The 19,100-nt window shown below is 51.0% G+C and overlaps 1 protein-coding gene across 3 annotated transcripts in view; it reads left to right on the top strand.

Moving 5' to 3' along the window:
• Positions 1-19,100, top strand: part of LOC126569215 (hornerin) — a 56,554-nt gene that overhangs the window by 13,118 nt on the left and 24,336 nt on the right. The window contains exons 1-2 of one of the 3 annotated variants that reach the window (XM_050226177.1): positions 9,250-9,373; positions 10,712-11,144. In XM_050226177.1, the coding sequence (XP_050082134.1) occupies positions 11,139-11,144 (6 nt within the window). In that variant the 5' untranslated portion in view covers positions 9,250-9,373; positions 10,712-11,138. Of the gene's footprint in view, positions 1-9,249; positions 9,374-10,382; positions 10,513-10,711; positions 11,145-19,100 lie in introns of those variants that run through there. The other 2 variants (XM_050226159.1, XM_050226168.1) reach the window with 2 other exon arrangements.

Here is a 19,100-nt window from a genome sequence, read left to right as displayed (position 1 = left end):
GATCCGATAAGAGGAGCTAACTGATTAAGAGACGGCCTTACTCGAGCGATATTCTTGCTCTGACATTTGTTTCGTATACTGGCCCCCTTCTGCGAGCAACACCATCAAGTGGTGAACCCTTCCACTCTCTCTCGCCAGTGCCAGCTGGTTTGCATCATCCAGCCAGCACAACCGCCCCACTTGCCCCCCGGGAGCACCATTTCGAAACAACAGCAAAAACACAAACACCAAAACCAGGCGCTTCCGGCTACCGTGAAACCGAACCAGAACCGAAACGCCATTAGCGCCGCGAATCGCCCATTTCGACGAACCGAAAATCGGGCAACACAAACCCCCACGAGCGCCGCCGCCATTTCTCTCCGGTCTGCTCGCAATCTAATCAGCGACGGCGAAATCCGCTCCGAAAGCGAACGATTTTTCGGGACTAACTCCATGCGTTTTCGACGGCGCAACGTGGTGCAACAAATGGGTCCAAAAGAGGCCCGAAACGAAATGCGAATTACCAAAGAGGCGCCCCCTCCCCCTTCCAATCCCGCCGTAAAAGGCATTGTATCGTTAGCGCAATGACTAACGGAGCCCAAAAGGTAATCGACGGCAGCGCTGGAACTAAAGCGGTGATCCCCGTGCTGGCGTCCGTGCCACGCTCCAGTTCGGTGACAGTGGTGACAGCGCGTGCCAGTGACTGACCAACGCACACAAACACACATGGTTAATGGTTATGGACGCCTGAGGGCTGGCGTCGTCCTTGGAAGTGTTTCGATCCATCCCACCCCGGCTTTGTGCCACTTGCAATTCAAAATCACTGGCGAAACAGGGGCCTCTTGATTAAAACCATGGAGTGGGATGTGATGAGAGATGACAGGGGTGAGCTGTGCTTACTCTCCTCGGCACGTCAGCTACGAAAAGAGAAAAATGAAAAGCCCAACTTTTTTTTTGTTGAGTTTTTAAATGCGTGGCTTGACGCGTAATAATTAGTTAATGGCATAAGCCAGTGTCCTCGCCGATGACGAAGCCACTCCACCACATCCAACGCAAATCCTTTCTTTTCTGACCCCGGAATCATGTCGCCACCCAGAAGGGTGTTTCTAATAAATGCCAGTGGTGCGTTGCCCTGGGGGGGGGGATGAAGGGATACGTACGAGGATTACTTGCCCATGGCCATGGAAACGCCAAAAATTATCTTGTCACCTCGCATGAATGTAAATCAAGTCTATGGGTGGGGTGGGGTGGGGGCTCCATACCGGCTCCTATCGACCGGAATAATAAAAGATGCCCCGTCATGAATTGGCCCACGATGGCGTGCCATCCACCGTGCAAAAAAGGATAAGCTGGAACGCCCAACGCCTTTCTTTAATCTTTCGTCCTGCTGCTCACAGGAGCAGTGCTGAAAACGACGCTTCGGTAACTCAATTAATGGATGGAAAAAAGGGTTTTTCCACCGACGACCCGCGGCGTGCATTCGAGAAACAGCTGTCAGTTGAGGTTCTTTCGCGTTTTTTTTTGTTTGCATTTGGTTACCGTCACTTTTTCTCTCTCTTTCTCGCGTTTTCATCTGAGCTGATGTTTTTCGTGCAAATTTTCACCTGGTGCTCGCCACCGGGACTCTGCGATGAGGGTGAGATGATGCGGGGATGGAGACCAGTGAACGGAGACAGGATGACGAGCGCATTTGTGCCGATTTTGGGATTCGTAGTTTGGGCACGTCAGGTCTGCAGGGCTGGCAGCTTCCACACGGTGCCGTTTCTTTCACCATCATTCAAGATAGGGCAGGCAGGTTGTGATCGTATCGTGGGCAATGCACGAGAATGCCGAGTTTTTGCACCACGCACACCGCACCGGCAATGGCACGCGTCGCGTAATTTGGCAAATAGTTTGCGCGTGGCCTTCCCCACGATCGGATTCCTTGCCGATGTAGAGATAGTGACTAGAAGAACGCGAAAAAGAGGAGGAAATGGTAGGGGACACATTTTCCACATTATCGGTGGGGTGCGCGGCGTCTCCGCTATTATTATTTGATCGTATTTCATCCTGCACCTGGCAGCTCTTCTTCTTCGTTGACTCGTGCGTCCATTTTTTTGCGTCGCCGTCCATAATGGCTCTCTAATTATGAAGTTCTTCGCTTCCGCTCCGTGTCACCCGGAGAATTCTACTCGGACTCGGGGAAGGTGCGACGGTTTCGGAAAAAAGGGCTGCAGTGAACGCGATGGCCGGTTCCCGGGTCCCGGATAAATCAAAGTGAATTTTAAATTAGTTTTCTCTCGATGGAAATTCGATAACGATTCGTAATTACCGGAACGGGGTTAAAGGGGTGGAGCGCGAGCGAGTTGAACGATGAAAGGGAAGGAAGGCGAGGGATGACAGCTAGAAGTTCAGCAGGATTTAATCCGCGATTTCAGCTTGCTTCCGCTTTCTGCCTTGCTGCCTTTTACATGTTCTCGGTTGGTCCGGATGAGAGAGAGAGGGGAAGAGGAGCAATCTTTCGAAGCGAGAAAGATGCCAGAATACGCCAATTAATCGCTGCAATAGCTCCTATGTCTGTCGGGGCCTGAAACTTAGATGATGCATTCCTGCGCTGCTTCCGCAACAATCGTGCGTACCTGTTTATGTATGTGCCTGTGTCTGTGTGCATCGAATGCCACTCCAACTCGCGAAGCACGTAGAATTTATGAACTCGTGCGCCTGAACACCGGTATTACCGCAGCAGTCTGTTCCCTGGATTTATGCGAGATTTGTATTCCCGGGAATGCAAACCAAGCGTAGCTGGCCCGCTTCTCACTAGAGCCAGATAGGATACTGCGCTGTGACGCCATTACCAGCGACTGCAATTAACTCTGCACTGACTGCAGCAGCAGTGTTCCATTGTCATTCTGTTTAGGGGGAAGGGGCTTGGAATTGTTCGACTCAACAAATGGCTAATTTTTGACGATTTTTTGTGAAGAAACCATAAAACTTTATTATTTTAAGTGAAGGTCATATTAAACTACAAGCTTTCAACAATATGTGGTTGCAGTTTAGAGAAGATTTGATAAAAATTTCATCTATGGCATCAATTTTGGAATTTCGTGTCTGCTAAAATATACTTTTTCTTGTGCACATCGTTGCCGCGTGATAGATCAACAGAAATATGATACTCGATACTCTTTGGATAGATTATAAGTTTATCTTACTAGTCCCGTTGAGTTTTTATCGATATTCCAATTTTTCAATTTTTGGCAGCATTTTGAAGTTGAAGAAGTGATCACACTATGATCAAACCGGGTTCGTCGCTTAAAGTTCAAGTCTTTTGATTTGAACAGAAACTGCTCACCTTTGACGATTTGTTTCTAGAAAACTATCAACCTAAACATTATTCTGTAAATGCCATAATAATCTACAACTTTTCAACTATGTTTGGTCGTATTTTAGGGACGATTTATTAAAAATGGCGTCCATGGCATCAAATACGGGAGTGAATGTCTGCAGAAATGTATTTGATTTTCGGTGCTCATCGTATCGTAGCTGCGTGATGGGTCTTCAGAAAAATACAAATCGATACTCTTTTGATAGATTATAAGTTTATCCAGCTATCTCAGTAGAGTTTTTGCTGAAATTCGAGTTTATCGATTTTTTATGTTGGAAAAGTGATGTGTTTTTACGATTCTACCTTCAAAATCAGTTTTAAATAATAGTTCAAAAGAAGCGATTAACATTTTTTATGAAAACTCAACGGGATTACCTGCCAAATAGTGTACAGATTGTGTGTTGAAAATTTCAAATCGGTCAGTCCAGTAGTTTTTATGCTACAATGGGCAGCGACTTTGAAAACGCAAATTTTCGTCCGTCCGTCAGTCCGACATTTGGCATTCCAGCGCTCGTTTGGTGTGTGCGCATGTGTGTCAGTACCAAAGGGATCGTAGTAATCAGCCAAAGTAGCGCCGTTTTGTGCCATTTCAGATCTTTCTAAAATGAATTAAACGATGGGAGTATCTCCAGACCACGGGCACAAATCAGTCTGCTAAGCGGCCGCAGCGATTGTGTAACACCGCCGGGTTGGGCACCCTGATTGCTCCAGATTGCTCGTTTCAAAGCGACATAAGGGACCATAATTTACTCTTGCGCTTACCTGGAGATCGTTAATCCATTTTAAGATCTATTGCACCGGATTGCTGGTCCGTGCTCGGGCGTTCAAATGCGTGCCGATGCGACGTGCCAGCAAGGGGAGCAGTGATAGCGATCTGGCCACCGAAAGGTACACCACGCAGCCAGTGGCTTCAATTGCAGCGTACGCCAAAAACCAGGGCGGACACCGGCGGATCGACACGTACCGGTGCTTTGCTCTTCAAAAATCTTCATCTTCCCAGTAAAGGGCAACAGAGAGACCTCCGCTCACGTGGCTGTAACTAACCACACATTAGAAACAGGACAGAGCGAGAGAGCAGATTGTAATGGCAAGGAGAAAAATTAAGCCAAACCCATAATAAAAAAGGGAAAACATATTAACCTCTATTTCAGCGGCTGGACATCTTCTCCTCTGCTGTCATCATCGTTGACGAAACACATACAGAAGGAAGAAGAAGTAGTAGAAGAAAAAGAAGACGAAGAAGAGGGAAAAAAAAGGGAAAGTAGAAGCCCGTATGACAGTTGGGTCTTGTATCGCCAGCCCATAATTGCGGCGTTAGCTGAAGGTCTTGGGGTCTCCCAAAACTGGGTTTATCGTCGGAATGCATCGCCGTAGCGGTTTGCGGCCCTCTTTTGGGTTGCGAAAGTCAAGGTAAGGGGCCATCTCGCACATACCCCATCGGTGCCGGTGACGCAAGGTGCCGCAAGGTCCAAGGCGGAAGCTATACGGTCCGCGATACGTTGTCGACGGCATTCCGCATACATGCAGCTCGGGCAGGGCAACAGTAAACGGCTATCGGGAAGCGCTAATGCCGCTTCGACTTCCGTGCGACTGCAGCGCAGCAGTTGCACAGCCCCCATCCCCACCCACACCAGCCGCAGTTGCATGCAGCAGCACCGCTATACCGGACGCACACTTTCGCGCCCGACAGCGCGTGTCCGAAAGGGGGTCACAGTAGTACACACTCCGTTCTCCGGCACCGGCAATTAGCCGATTGGCTGGCTGGCTGACTGGCTGCTGATGCTGTGTGATGCGCACTCTCTCGAGCATTCATGGCTCGGAAGCCCGGCTCGCCCTGGCCTAATGAGGTGCCCTCGTAGGTCCGAATGCCCCTAAGGCATTTACGGTGCGGGGCGCGCACAGTTATTGCCCCCTACCCTTCTGTCAGATTAGATAATGCCGCGGCTCGCACACCCTAGTGTGGACTGACCTGATGGTGACGATCAGGTCAGGTCAGCCGATTACCGGCACGTTATGGCCGACGCCATCATCTCGCCGGACGCCGCCGCCGCCGATGACGCGGCCCCGAAATAAAAGGAAGAGAACAGAAGGAGGGGGGGGGGGGGGCAATGTAAACAGTGAAATGCATGATACATCAGGCAGCTAAGCATGAATGTACCATTTTTTTTTATTTGACTTTTTGTTTAAACAGAACCACAAACGCTGTTGACGACACTCTGGCCGGAGGGCCAACACTTGGGGCCGACTCAACATATCGGCTCGCTCGCCGTCGTTCCTCGCTTGCTCCTGCGTTCCGTCCCTACGCCGCGCTACGTTTGGCCATAAACTCTGGACACACACCGGCGAGGGAGATGCGTGCAAATACCACGAGGTTGAAAACAACGAACAAACAGGACAGAAATGCGAGGGGAAGGGAGAAAAAAAACGGTTGTTGAAAACAAAAATGAAAAACCGAGTCTGAAGGCCCCCTAGCACCCGGATGCGGGGTGCACAGGTGAGCCAGAACTGAACGCGAATGGCGAATTCTGTTCTCTGGTGACCCTCCCCCTCCTCCCCCCTTTCCTAGCATCCTCTATATCCTGCAATCTGTAATGACAGGTGCTGGAGTTTTGCGATGTAATCTCGTTAAAACATTTACTACCTTTGCCGGTCTAATGATGAGACCGGGGTGGTGGTGAGCTCCTGGTCTCGGTCCTGCCTGCTCGCTCGCTATCACTGAACCCCGGTTAACGGTTAAGAGCGAGCGATAAAAGCGTAGTATGCACCGGCGCCCGTTTCCCAGCGAATCATTCTTTCCGCAGCTCTGCACCCGGTGATACGCGGTGTTTGTGACCATTGGTGGCCACCCTGCTTGTTGGTGATGGTGATGATGATGGGATGCGGAGTTTGCGGCATTGCGCGCGACGAATTTGCACAGAGCCGGGTCCATTGCGGGTCGATGAGCAGTTTGCTGCCTAAATAACAAAAGCAAACCAGAAGTTCCGAAAACAAAGAGAGCAGAGCAGAAGCAACAGAATCGAGAAGGTGGTAGCGCTCTTTAGTACGCTTTAAACGTGGCCGGGACGCGAAGGAGTTCAAAGGATCCGCTGCCCTGGTCGATAGCCATTTGATGAGCGAGGCAATTAAAAGCTCCGCTGGCTACCCGAGCCACTTAGCGCGGTTTGTGCGATTAATGAACACATATAAGGGGAGGGGGGGGAGAGAGGGGGAGGAGTGGCCTGTGGCCTTGAACTTTCCTGCGGCACTCCACTCCACGCTCCCAACGGTCTCTGCCCGTGTCGCCTAAGTCTAGGAAGGTGACCTGGCTCTATTTCTTCTTCTCTTTCTTCTGCTCCTACTGTTTTCGCCTGGTTTTCGTCTGGTTTTGCGTCACCACACTTACGGGTTGCTAGAGTTGGACAATTCGTTCCATTCCATTCCATCTTTTCCCCTTCATCGGCGAAAGGAGGTGAGAGTGACGCATTCGACGCACTTGCGACTCGAGACCGCCATCGCGATCGCGAGATCGAGACCGAGCATAACAGAATAGCGCCGCTCTGCTGGCCACACGCTTGCTCTTACGACATTCTTCACCTTCTTCTCCTTCGCCTCCTGCTCCACCACTGTGGTAAAGTCATTTGCTCGCATTCGGCGCGACGAATCTGTCCGAATTACTCTCTCTTTCTTTCTCTCTTTCTCCCTCTGTGCCTCGCTGTGGTGCTGTCTTTGTGGCGTGTGTCACGTGGAATTTAAGATCGGAACCACCCGTCCCTCCTGTCTACTTCATCCCCCCAAAAATACCACCAAACACACGCTCTCTCGCGCGCTGTAGCAGTTGCCTCACGCCGCACTGCAGGTGGTTGCACTGTGACAACCGATTTTATGAGATTTGGCACACTTGGTGTGTAGCAAGAGAAGGACGAGGCGAGGGAGAAAGGGGTATGTAGACCGCGTAACCGCGTTTCCGTTTCGTGACACGCTAGCTTTCCTTTGGCAATTCCTTTGAAGTCCTTTTGGTGCCATTGGTGCAGCCGGCATCCTTTCCGTGCTTTGTCGGAGTGCGTCGGGTGTCGGGACTCCCCCAAAACATATCGCATCTGGTCTGGGTTTTCCTTCTCCGGTGGCACGCAACGGGGTCTGCGGTTTTCCAATTAAATCCAGCATCCAGTCAGTCTCGGTGCGTTAAGAGGAGGATGGCGCGTCAAGCCAAAGTACAGGGCGAAGAATGCACGCTCGCTCGCCCCGCGTGTCGTTCGCCACTGTTCACCAGAACTACCAGGACCAAGCCCTATGAGAATCCCGGGGATTTTGTTTATCCTGTAGACAAAATAAGGGGAGAAAGAACGCCCTCTTTGTGATTTTTTTTTTGTGCTTAATATGCATTTTTGTTCAAATGTTATGAGTATCATAAAAAAATCCACATATTGAAGCTACATAGCCATACCTTCATTTGGTGTAACTAACAGGATCCATACGGCTAATAATGCTGTTTTCGAGCTAAAAACTCACCGTGAATAATATACGTTTGTTTTATTAAACGCCAACGCTAATGCCAATTCGCTAAATTCGCAAATGGCTAGCTGGTTTGATCGAGTCGAATCTTTTTCAATCTTTGTGAACAATTTAAGAAACCAATTGATTTTTTCAAATTGCGGTAGTATTTGTTATTGTTATGTATTTCGGACTCTAAAACAATTCCATTTCATTCATAAGTGCCCAAAACAAGTGATGCTAAATTTCCCATCCGGTTCCGCACGAAACAACTCCAGCGCCTCGCCACCGAATGATGTTCTCAATGATGTCACCGTCGTCGAGCGTTCTGCGTTGGGCGAAGTAGCAGAACGCAACGAAGAGCCCCAGCGTGGAGGCACTTACGTAATGTTCGCCGACGCCACCACGTGGTCGTGGTTTGCAAATTGATCGCGATTGCAATGCAGAGCAACCGCTGCGTGCTGCGGCAGATTACACAAGACAGTAGAGTATCGGTCGAGAGCATCCTTTCCATTTGGCTTTCCAAGCCACCGCATGATGATGATCTTGCGGAACAGCCCTCGGTAGCTCGGTAAACTTAGAGCCGCACAGTGTGTGCGCGATCGTCAGCGTCGTCTTCCTCGTTGTTGTTGTTGTTGTCGTTGGCGTCGTCCTCTTCGTGCTTCTCATCTGCAAACAAGTACCCACGGAGCGCAGGCACGGAGCTGACGGTCTAACTACCTTTGCCACCTCCTCTTCTATTTCTGCGCGGCTGGCGGATCGCTGGCAAGATGATAATTGCTTTGTGGAGATGATTTTTTGTTGTTTTATTTGTGAGTGCGTGCGTGTGCGTGCTTGTGGCAATTAACATGCGAGCCGGCTCTCCAAAAGCCTCTTCTGCTCGGTCATTTAGTTTAACTAATTAGCAATCGGCCTGGGTCCCTTCCATTTCAACGGACCCAAAAGGATGACCACTAGGCCACTCCGTGCCTCCGACTATCGCAAGGACAATGAACGGATTATGGCCCCAGCACCTCACTCTCCCGTGCCTGCTCCCAAATGCACTCAAAACTATCAAGCTGGCGCTGGCACCTGGCTTGGGTCATTATCCTTGCGTTTTAATGCGTGTGGGCATGAGTCAGCTGATATGGAAGATGCGCGACCGGTGAGAGACGGCCTATTCTATCAACGGCCAGGGGCCGCGGCTTAGATCTCAGCTTGCCAAAAAAAAACCAACCCTTCTGTCACCGAAGTCCGAGTCCGCGTGTGGGGGAAGCGAAGGCCCCACTCTCGGGGCGCGCGCGCGTGCACGCCGCGGACCAAGTACCAAGCCATTCGACACGCCGCCGCGCGTCTATAAAGTCTGGTGCCCGGCCCAGGTGAGCAGACAGTCGACGTTCGATAGCCGCACGAGTCAGCGTTGTAAAGCCAGACAGTTCAGCCGGCATCGGATCGTGTAGCATAAGTGCTTTTGTTGAGAGCGAAAAGAAAGAGAGAAAGAGAGTGAGAAGTGAAAGGGAAGAAGAAGAAAGGATCTCGATCAATCTGCAATCATCACGTACCTCAAATCGTCAGCAGGAGCAGGTCAGTTGGCGGATTTCGCTGTGGATTATCCGTGAGACTGTGTGTGATTGTGTGTGCGTGTCTGGAGATTTCCGAACGAGAAGAAACACAACACACAACACAAAAAAAACAACAAACAAACAGAAAGAAAGAGTTGGTCAACCCCCCTGCCCGGTCTTTCACCTACTTTCCCTTTTTCGAACATTTGTCGGTCCGGTGTTCCGGTTGCGGATTGTGCGAGGGAAGGCGAGCTGCCCGGGACGTCTGTATGTGTTTTTGTGTGTGTTATGATCGCGAAAAACTGTTGATAAAATTAACCACAAAACAGGGATTCAAATCAAGCATCGAGCATCGCCACCAAACCAAACAACCCTTCGCGAGAAGTGGGGAGGGGGGGGGGGTGGGAGGGTGGGTGGGTTGGGTGGTGGATTGGGATCCCCGTAGCAAGAAAGGTGGCGCATCGTTGGTCTCCACCCTCGAGTGCCGGCGTGTTGCATAAGACAACCGCACTGCAGCGTTCCACGCTCGCGTCTCGATGCGCCAACCACTTTCTCTGCGCGCGCTGCGGCCCGGCCCAGCCACTTTCTCCCTGACCATAACCCTTTTCTCAATGGCGAACGAGCGAGCGAGCGAGCGCGGGTTGAGTAACTCTCGCATCACTCTGCGGTGCAACTTTCGTTTTCTCACTCACGGCATAGTTTGCCGCGACGACGTCTCGGGCGTTACGTCAGCACCGCGCATCGCCGGTTCACGCGGTCGATCCTCCCGGGCCCTGGCCTTGGTCCGGAACCGACCAGCGATCGGAGATCGCACTGTCACACGTCAGCCGTAAATGCTACCGTTCGACCGTAGATTCGACCGTTGACCGTAGCGTAACGATTATTTGAATATTTGAACGAGTGAGATGAAGATGAGCAGCCGCCGCAGTGACAGGTGGGCTTTCACCTGACACCTGCTCACCGGCGTCTCTCTAGTTCGACGCGTGCCTTTCATTGGCTTAGCTGCGCTTGGTTCGTCGCGTGTTACAATCATCATTTAACCACCCCAAAAACCCTTTCACCCACACCCTCCTCCCACCTTCCCCCTCCCTTTCCTTCCATTCGCAGGCTGGTGACAAACGCGCTTTCAACCGGTGCGCGTATGGCGCGTGAAGTGTTGTGGTTGGTTGCTGTTTTTTTTTTCTTCTTTAACACCCGCTAGTGACGCTCACACCGTGATAAATTTTCGCCGGATGGGGGGTTTTTCCTCCCCGTCCTCCTCCTTTTTCACTGTCTTATTCTCCTGTTTGCTGATTCCATATTGCTTGCGCTTACGGTCACTAATCTTTCTTTCTCTTTGTTGCTTTGTTTTCATTTGCAGACCGAACCCCCGGGACCGCGATCGTCGTCCGTAGCGTTGTACGCCATCATCACCGACCAAAACTTTCCCATACGCCTTTGAGTTCGTGTTGATAGTCGCACCGGGCCGCCAATCGAATCGGCGTTTTATCCGGCGTCCGGGGAGAGTCCGTGTTACTGAGTAATCTGCGTTTCGGTTTCGCTGCGGCCGCTGGCCTGTTATCGGACCGGAAGTACGCGCGACACAGTGCGGGTGATTCGGCGTGGTCGTTTGCTTCGCTATCGGTGTACCGCGAGTGCCGCGACTATTGTTTGTGCGTGTGCTAGTATTTGTTCGTGTGTGTGTGTGTTGTTTACTAGTGTGTGTTCGTGTGAGTGTGTGTGCTAGTGTGTAACTCGACCCGGATTGCGGAGGAACCAGGACGCCAGCACCGTTTATCCAGATCAAAATGAAGGTAAATCACTAAGCGAGCAGCGATCTCATCAGCTGTCCAGCCACGCTCTTCACTTTCCCTTGTTTACTACGCCTTCGCACCCCCAACCCGAGCGCCGCAGCCTACTTTCGCGCACCCCTTATCCAATCCGCATTCGCCACAAAATGGATGCTTTCGGCTTCAGCGCACCGGCGCGCGTAGCGTCCTCCTGGCGACGATCAATGGACAGATTTGCGGGAGGGAGCGGGAGGGTGGGGGAATGAGAGAGACGGCGAACTGCGGAGGTTTGCTGACGCTGAAACCACACCATCACATCAGGTACATCCGGTGCGTGGCGCCCTGGTGGTGAAACTCGATCACATACAACAGTGATCGATGCCTGGACACCACCAGAGGAGTCAGAGGAGAGGGGGTGGGTGGGGCGGTGGTAATGAGCGTTTAATACGTAATGCGACGACGGTAACGAGTGCGTGCGTGCGTTTGTGTATCTGTCTTGCATCATAGAGCCACCACCAAGGCAACCACGTCACCAATCAACCTCAGTTCAATACACCCCATCCGATGACAGACAGCAGCAGCAGCAGTAGCAGCGGCAGTGTCCACACACGTCCTTGCCTCTCTGCTCCCTTCACCCACTCACTCACGCTCTGTAACTCTGCCAACTTATCATCATCATCTTCATCTTCATCTTCAACAAATAACAAGCCACCACAATTGAAGGAGGTGAAAGCTGTACTCCGTTCCGCCCTGTCTTTTTCTCGTTCAAGTGTGTGTTGTGAGACGAGTAATGCACCCCACCCCCGGGGAGGGAGGTAGAGGGGCAGCAACCACAACGAATTCCAACCTAATTGATCCTCTTCCTCCAGCAAACCCAGCAACGCCGCAGCCGGCTGCTCGTCAATCGATACGCAGCAGATCCTTTTCGCAGAAGGCTCTCTTTGCCCATGATATGGTGATAAAGTTTCATCTGGAATTGGAAACTTTTGGCCAGCAAGGTCTGCTGCTGCACTGAAATGAGTCACTGACAGTGACACACGTTCCCACGTGGCGTACAAGTCTATATTTATTCTATACACACGTGTTTAAGTATAGCTTTTTTGGACAATATGGCACTCAGCCGCACTAGGGTAAATCCTAAATGAAGAAGAAGAAGACCAGATGATTATGCACGTCCAGTTCGTTTGACGCGCCAGTCTTCTGCGGCAACCATAACCGCAGTGCAACAAGTGTTAGACGATAGGAACGATTTTTTTAACTTCCACCTCACTGACGGGACGGGAGATGATTAGTCAAATTAGAAACTGGACACCGGATGCGCAGCAGGTGGTACAGAAGTTCCAGGATGCGGTCATGAACAGGCAGCACTCTAGCCGGAATCCTGGCTGGCTGGCTGGTTGGCTGGCTGGAAGGATTCCTGGCAGTTTGAAGAGATGTGGTTTGAACAGTGTTGCCGTCGGTTGGGGAGCTTTTTGATTGGCAGATGCCTTCCACTGGACCACAATTTTGTGGTTTAGAGTCAGTCTCCCGACCGCACCAGTGTCAGAGTGTGGTCAGTGAGCAGCGAATGCAGTTTACCGATGTAACTAAGGCCCGAACGCCTGTGCAACGTCCGCATCGTGATGGGCGCGCAAGTTCAGGTTCGGCGCCATCATCTCGGATTAAACGAACTGCTGGGGAGGGCGAGGTAGCACGGGCAAGTTCAGAGCCAAGCGAGAGAGATGCCATAACAGGCCGTATTGACAGGGGGGAACCCTTGGCGCTCGGCGCAAGGTGAAAGCTCGGCGCACGCGATTGCAATCCATCCAATCCGTGTACGCCCGGTTTGTGGCCGCTTCCGGACGCAACCGGTTTTGTCCAGTAACCCGTCCTCCTCCCAAAAGGATGGTCACTTTCTTCGAGGACACATCGTCGTCGCCGTCGTCGCCGTCAGCCTTTTTCGGAGAAGGAACCCGAAGAGAAGATGTCCAAGGACCACCCCACCAAACAGGCAGACAGTTCCGCAAAGTAGTACGGCTTTCTACGGACTACGGACGGACGGGTACAAAATATGTTAAATCATCGATCCGAGCACCGAATGGAACTGCATCACCACGGTCGGTGCGGCAGACCGTAAAACCGGATCGGTTTTTGGTGCGTAGCGATGAGTGAGGGCCCTCCACAACCCCTCTCAAAGGGGGAGGAGGGTGGCATTCCGTTATGCAATCCATCCGCGGCGCGGCAGATAAGCACACCGGAGCCCAGGAGCCGGGGGCCAAAAGTGGCTTGTTAATCCAGTAAACGGTTTCTCCTGCGACTCGTTTTGACGGTGCGGATGGATTTTGAAGTTGCGGAAGTGATTCATCCGCTTTCCCGCCCCGTCCCTGCCCCCTGCCGCTCGGTAAGGGTGCCCGATAATCATCGATCGACCGTCATCGACCGACTGCTGCACGAACGGGACGACGGACGGACACCGAGTTGAGGTTTGAGGATCCCTTACAGTAAATTGAATTTACCACACACACGCGGACACACACACACGGACACACACAAAGGCACACATTCGTGAAGGCCATCTTACCACCGGGGCGGGAGGAGGGGGGGGGATGACTTTTCCATCTGTCAGTTCGTATCAATCTCATCAACGCCAACGTATCTGCCGCCTGAGAGCCTCTTCGCTCCGCTCCGCGCTGGTAGACAATAGACATTCCCGGTGGGAGTGGAGTGGGAGGTTATCCTTCTTTTCCTCTTTTTTTTTAATTTGATTGACGTTCCCTTCGTCCCGAGGGGTAGCGGTGGTGATGGTTAGAACGGAGCCAACGGCTACGCTGTCGCTCGTCCTCGTTGAAGTTTGATGCGCAGTGAAGGGGGTTGGAAATGGGGGTGATTCCTTGGGCTGAAGGCTGAGAGGATGACGGTGAGGGAGGATATGTTACGAAATTGGCAAATTGGGTTTTGCCAAGGCGGGAGTCGTGGTGGCAGCGCTTATCCGGACACTCCGGACAGTCCGGACAAGTGTAACGAGCTTCTTATGTGCTTTTGCTTTGGGGAGAACCGGGATTGGTATTGGCCGAATGCCGATGCCCTAACGATGAAGGGTCCCATCCGGATGCTACTTAGCCGAGCGATACGAAGCATACATAAAACATAACTCATCCCCCCAACGGTGGACCAGCCGGTATTCTTTCGCACAAGCACGCGCACGCACGTACCTGTTGCCCAATGTTCGTCTTGAAGAAAGGAGCAGTAAGATTTGAAGTCACCTAGATGCTTCCGGATGTTAACGGATTAATGCTCACTGCACACGATTCTTGAAAGTTCTCACTGAGAATTGTGAAATGTTTTTTTATTGCTCAAACTGAGAACAACTTGGCTAATTTTTTTAAATTATGCAATGAAATATCATCATCCTTTCAACGAGACGATGACGGTAGCTCGATTTTGCTTGTTTGTTTTTTGCGCTATTTTCTTGCGCACTGTTCTCAGTCTTCTCAACATGCTCGTGGCGTTGGTAACTACTCACGGCAACACGCCTGCTGCTGCGGCATCGTCTAGTGCTGGTAATGCGGCAAAACATAAATTCCTCCCCTTTCCGGTCTCCTCGAACGCCCGCCACCGCTGACGTGGTCATAGCGCACCAGACCAGTGGCTGGCGTGCGTTGAGTGCAATCCAATAACAATAAAACGGAAGCACCCGGAAGAAACCGCCAATGTACCGCCAACCTAATGCCAATAAACACTTGACTTTGTACACGGGCTGCACACGACGTAGTGCCTTCTCTCTCTCGCGTCGTTTTTTTTTTTCCTGTGCAAACACTTTCATGTACTGCCATGTGATACAACCGGTCGCTTGACCGATTGAAGTGTTTTTTTTTACAAAAACTGATGATCCAATCGTCTCCATCCATTTTGGAAGGCTTCGCGGGTGAAACTTTTTCACTTTCGCTATCGACAATCGGTGACCCCAACAGTGCATGGTGTACCAAACATACACGAACGACAACTAGTTGATAATATTTTCAAATTTAAATTCTGTGAACTCCGAAAATCGATATCGCCACAGCTCTCGACAAAAAGGCAGACCGCAGATTTCATCCTTGGTACGTGGAGTGACATCCGTAACAGCCGGGCCTCGGGTCGGCATCGGTTTGTTGGAAGACACTAATCATCATCCGGATCCAATAAATCTTCATTAAATCGCCGGAATGCGATCGTCGCCACCGGCAGCCGACGGTGATATATGAAAATATGGTCCATCCGCGGCTTACTCGTGGCGGATGACCGAATGTCACCAGTATCTTATTATTGATATTATTGTGTCACCATCATCATTCGGCGCGACTTTCGGGTGCTCGGGAAACCCGCGGGAACCGCTAGCTGCGCCAGGGAGGAGGAGTGGTGAGAATTTCGATTTCGGCAGCGGGATCGTTTTGTGACCTTGGGTCACCCCGCGACACGCACCCGCGGATCAAGGGAGCAGGCACAGGAAAAAAGGACAAAGATGCCACGCGCCCGCACGCACTCGATTATGTGTGGCTGTGTGTTGCGTTTGGTGATAAACAAGTCATTCATTCCCGGATGATGGTGGTGATGCTGTTTGCTTCTGCTTCTTGCGCATTGCCCCGACCAGAGCCCATTCATCATCCTAGCTGGCCTATTATACGGTGGCGTTGGTAGATTCTTTTCCAGCTTTCCCTCTCCCTCTGTTCCTTCGGGCAACGTGAGAGAAGCGTGCCAGCGCCAACCAACCAGCCAGCCAGCCAGCACGTACGAAATGATATTTGTCTTCATCTCTCCGGTACGGGCGCGCAGCCCGTAATATCCGAGCAAAGAAGAGGCAGAAGGGCCACCAAAAAGGGTGTGGCAGTGGGGAGGGATAGCCGGGACTCTCTTCTTTACCGGCAAGAAAGCCGCGCGAATCACAATTTACGCCGCTGAACCAATGGCAACCATCAATAATCGATGTGAAGTATTGTTGCGCGCTTGTTGCGCTCGCTAATTGATTTCAAGAGTTGCTCTACTGTGCACCGGCAGCGTGCCAGCAGGTCGTATCCACTACGCTTTCCTTTCATTGTTCTAGAGCGAAGGGTTTTTCTGTGCATTCATCTAGTATTTAACCATAAATAACATTACCGCGTGCTACGTTATAGAGGGTTTTTTTTTTTTTAAAATGATATAATGATGAATGTTTTTCTGCATCTATCGACGATTTTATCTGCTATATAATGCTATAAAGAAAACAAACAAAACATTTGATATAACATTTTACAAAAGAAAACATATTTCCAAAACATATCCATGTCGGTCCTAGTGTTGTCTCAATAAATAATCAAAATACTGTGCTACAAACTGGAAGTAAAATGGTGATACCTCTTCGGTAGTTTATTGAATCCTCGATGCTGGAATGCTCCTTACGTCGAATGCTTAGTGCGAGTTGAGAGAATGAGACCGGTGATGTGGTTAAGATACATCTAGGGAATAAATACAGGGCAGCCTGCTGGAATGCTTGTATAATTAGTGAGACCACAAATCGAAAATGTCTGGTCGCCCTACCCCCTTCCTTTTACATTAGGCAGGATTTCTCATCTTATTCCAATTTGCAAAATCAAGCGAGCAACCGAGCTAGTAATGCTGCTGCGTTTGTCTTAGTTGCTAACGAGTGCGGTTTCGGGTTGAGTGAGTGAGGTTTTAATCGGTTTCGGTGAAATCTTCACACCGTCCCTTCCCCCCTCAATCCTCTCACCGGCCAAACTGGGCTGCTCGGCCCGGAGAGTTGCAAAATTGAATTTCCCTCCCCCCCCCCTGGGATTCCCCAGGATCGTCCGGGATGTGAGTGTGCTCCTGTATCTGTGTATGAGAGAGAGAGAAAGAGAAATAGAGAGATACTGGGGGAGAGGGGGGATGCCTTATGTTTCACCAAGAAGCCTCAAACACCTCAGGCTCATAATCGAGACGCTGAATTCGCTGCTTCCAATCAGCCTAAAATACTCATCATCGACAGCCAAGGCCGGGTCGCTGTCGCCTCGCTAAGCCACCGCGATACCAGATGTGTGACAGCCCAGTTGCTAATGCGTTACATTGTCCTTAGCAAGCTCGGCTCGCACGGAAAAGCCTATGCCCAGCCAGACTGGTAGGCAGGCAGGCAGGCAGGCAGGCAGGCGGAGGAACCGGCCTACCGTTCGAACATTCGGGAACATCTTGTAAAAGCCGCTTACATCGCAACGCACCGAGCCGACATGGGTTTTATGTTTTCCACCCCCCCAAAACCGGTCCCCTTGCAATCTGCAAACGAAGGGTGAGGGCCGGTGCGGGTGACTCGGTGTTGTACTTCATCTGCTCCGGAATGGCTTTCTAGCTGCCAGGCGCCAGCCACCACCACCACCACCACCATCGGTGGAGAAAAGGGGAATTCGGAAGATTTGGAAGAGCGTTAATTTACTGGTGCTGCTGCACAAGATCAAAGCCGCTCACACCCACATCAGCCATGGTTGAAGCAACGGAAGGAAGCTGATTCCATTTCCACCACCAGCCCACTGGCCGCTATGTGCGCTTTGTCTCGCACGCTGGGAATGGAAGGGGGTCGGAAAAATTAAAGGAAAATCCTGCCAAAAGCACCTAACCATAGCCCGGCCCTGCTAGCGATGAGCGACTACCGGAAGCGCATATAGCATGATAATGTAGCAATCCCGTTTTCCTCGGCCTGCTAAATACCGTGCTAAAATCGCTGCTTTGTTCCTACTCCATAATAGAGCCGGCCGGTGAAAGCATCGATTTAATTGAGGCCAACACGCCTAGACACACACACACATTCCGGGTCACCGAGAAGCAAAAGGAAACGAAAAGGGCAAACACGGTGGAAAACAATTATCTTCTCGAACACCTCGGCAAACAGGTGTGCTATGGCAGGATATATACAGTTGGTGCTGCTGTCACTGCCACTGCCATTAGCTGCTGTTTCGCTCGTTGCACGAGACCTTTTAGTGAACGCGAAGATTAGTTTACCCTTCCGGGTTTTCCTTTTTTTCTCTCTCTCTCTCTCTCTATGGTTGCGCTGTTCTGCCTCGGCGTTAGCATGCCACGGTACCAAGGTGCCAATGTAACTTAATCTCGCTAGATATATATAGAAGAGATAACATCTGCTGCTGCTGCTGTTCCATTGCTGCAGCAAAAAGGAAAACTGAGGCAGCAATGGAATACGTATCCTGAAGGCTGGAAAAGGAAAGGTGACACGCGGGATGGGGGTTCTCCAGTGGTTTGGGGTCAAAAGTGCAAAACTGTGGCTGGCCCACGCCCCCAGCACACAGATCGTCTGTCAACACACTTTCCGACAGTAGTTTTTGCTCGGAGTTTGCTTCCTGTATATTTTTTGTTTTGTTTTTTCTTTTTGGTTTTTGTATTTTCCCTTTTTATTTATCTGGTCTGCGACACACGTCTCTACCCGGGGCAATCATCTAGTGTTCGTCTTTCGTGCTGTCCGACAACTGCTTGCTCATGCCATGCCATGATCCTCGCCCACACCGCGCCATCTAATCAGTTAAAGACATCAGGAGCACGCTCGCGCTTACATTGCGCATCGATCTGATTTGACGCCATGTTGAGCTGTAGAGCGCGCGTAATGTGTACTTTACCACCCCGTTACTCTCGCTATCGGTTCGATTAAACATCTGGAGCGCAGACAACGACAAGAGAGAGCGAGCGAGAGCAAAACAAATTTCAATTAAACTACGGCACGGAAGTAATAGTTTGCTGCTCGTTTTTTTTCGCTCCCAAACGTTCGCCCATCTCTCTGCCCTGGCTCTCCCATCCGAGCAGTTAGTGAGTTGGGATTTCCAGCCCCCCCCCCCCCCCCCCCCCCCCCGCTAAACAGCCTGTCGGAACCGGAAGAGACAGCGTGCGCGATTTTCTCGCGCGCGTAAAACCAACGCGTAACACACGGAAACGCACGCACACAGATACTAGTAGCCGGATAGCCCGGGTACCCTGGGACAGGGAAAGACAAAT

The sequence above is a fragment of the Anopheles aquasalis genome, chromosome X (assembly GCF_943734665.1).
Source record: "Anopheles aquasalis chromosome X, idAnoAquaMG_Q_19, whole genome shotgun sequence".
Classification (NCBI taxonomy): domain Eukaryota; kingdom Metazoa; phylum Arthropoda; class Insecta; order Diptera; family Culicidae; genus Anopheles; species Anopheles aquasalis.
Note: the sequence above shows the minus strand (reverse complement) of the source record. Positions and strands in the feature narration are given on the sequence as shown.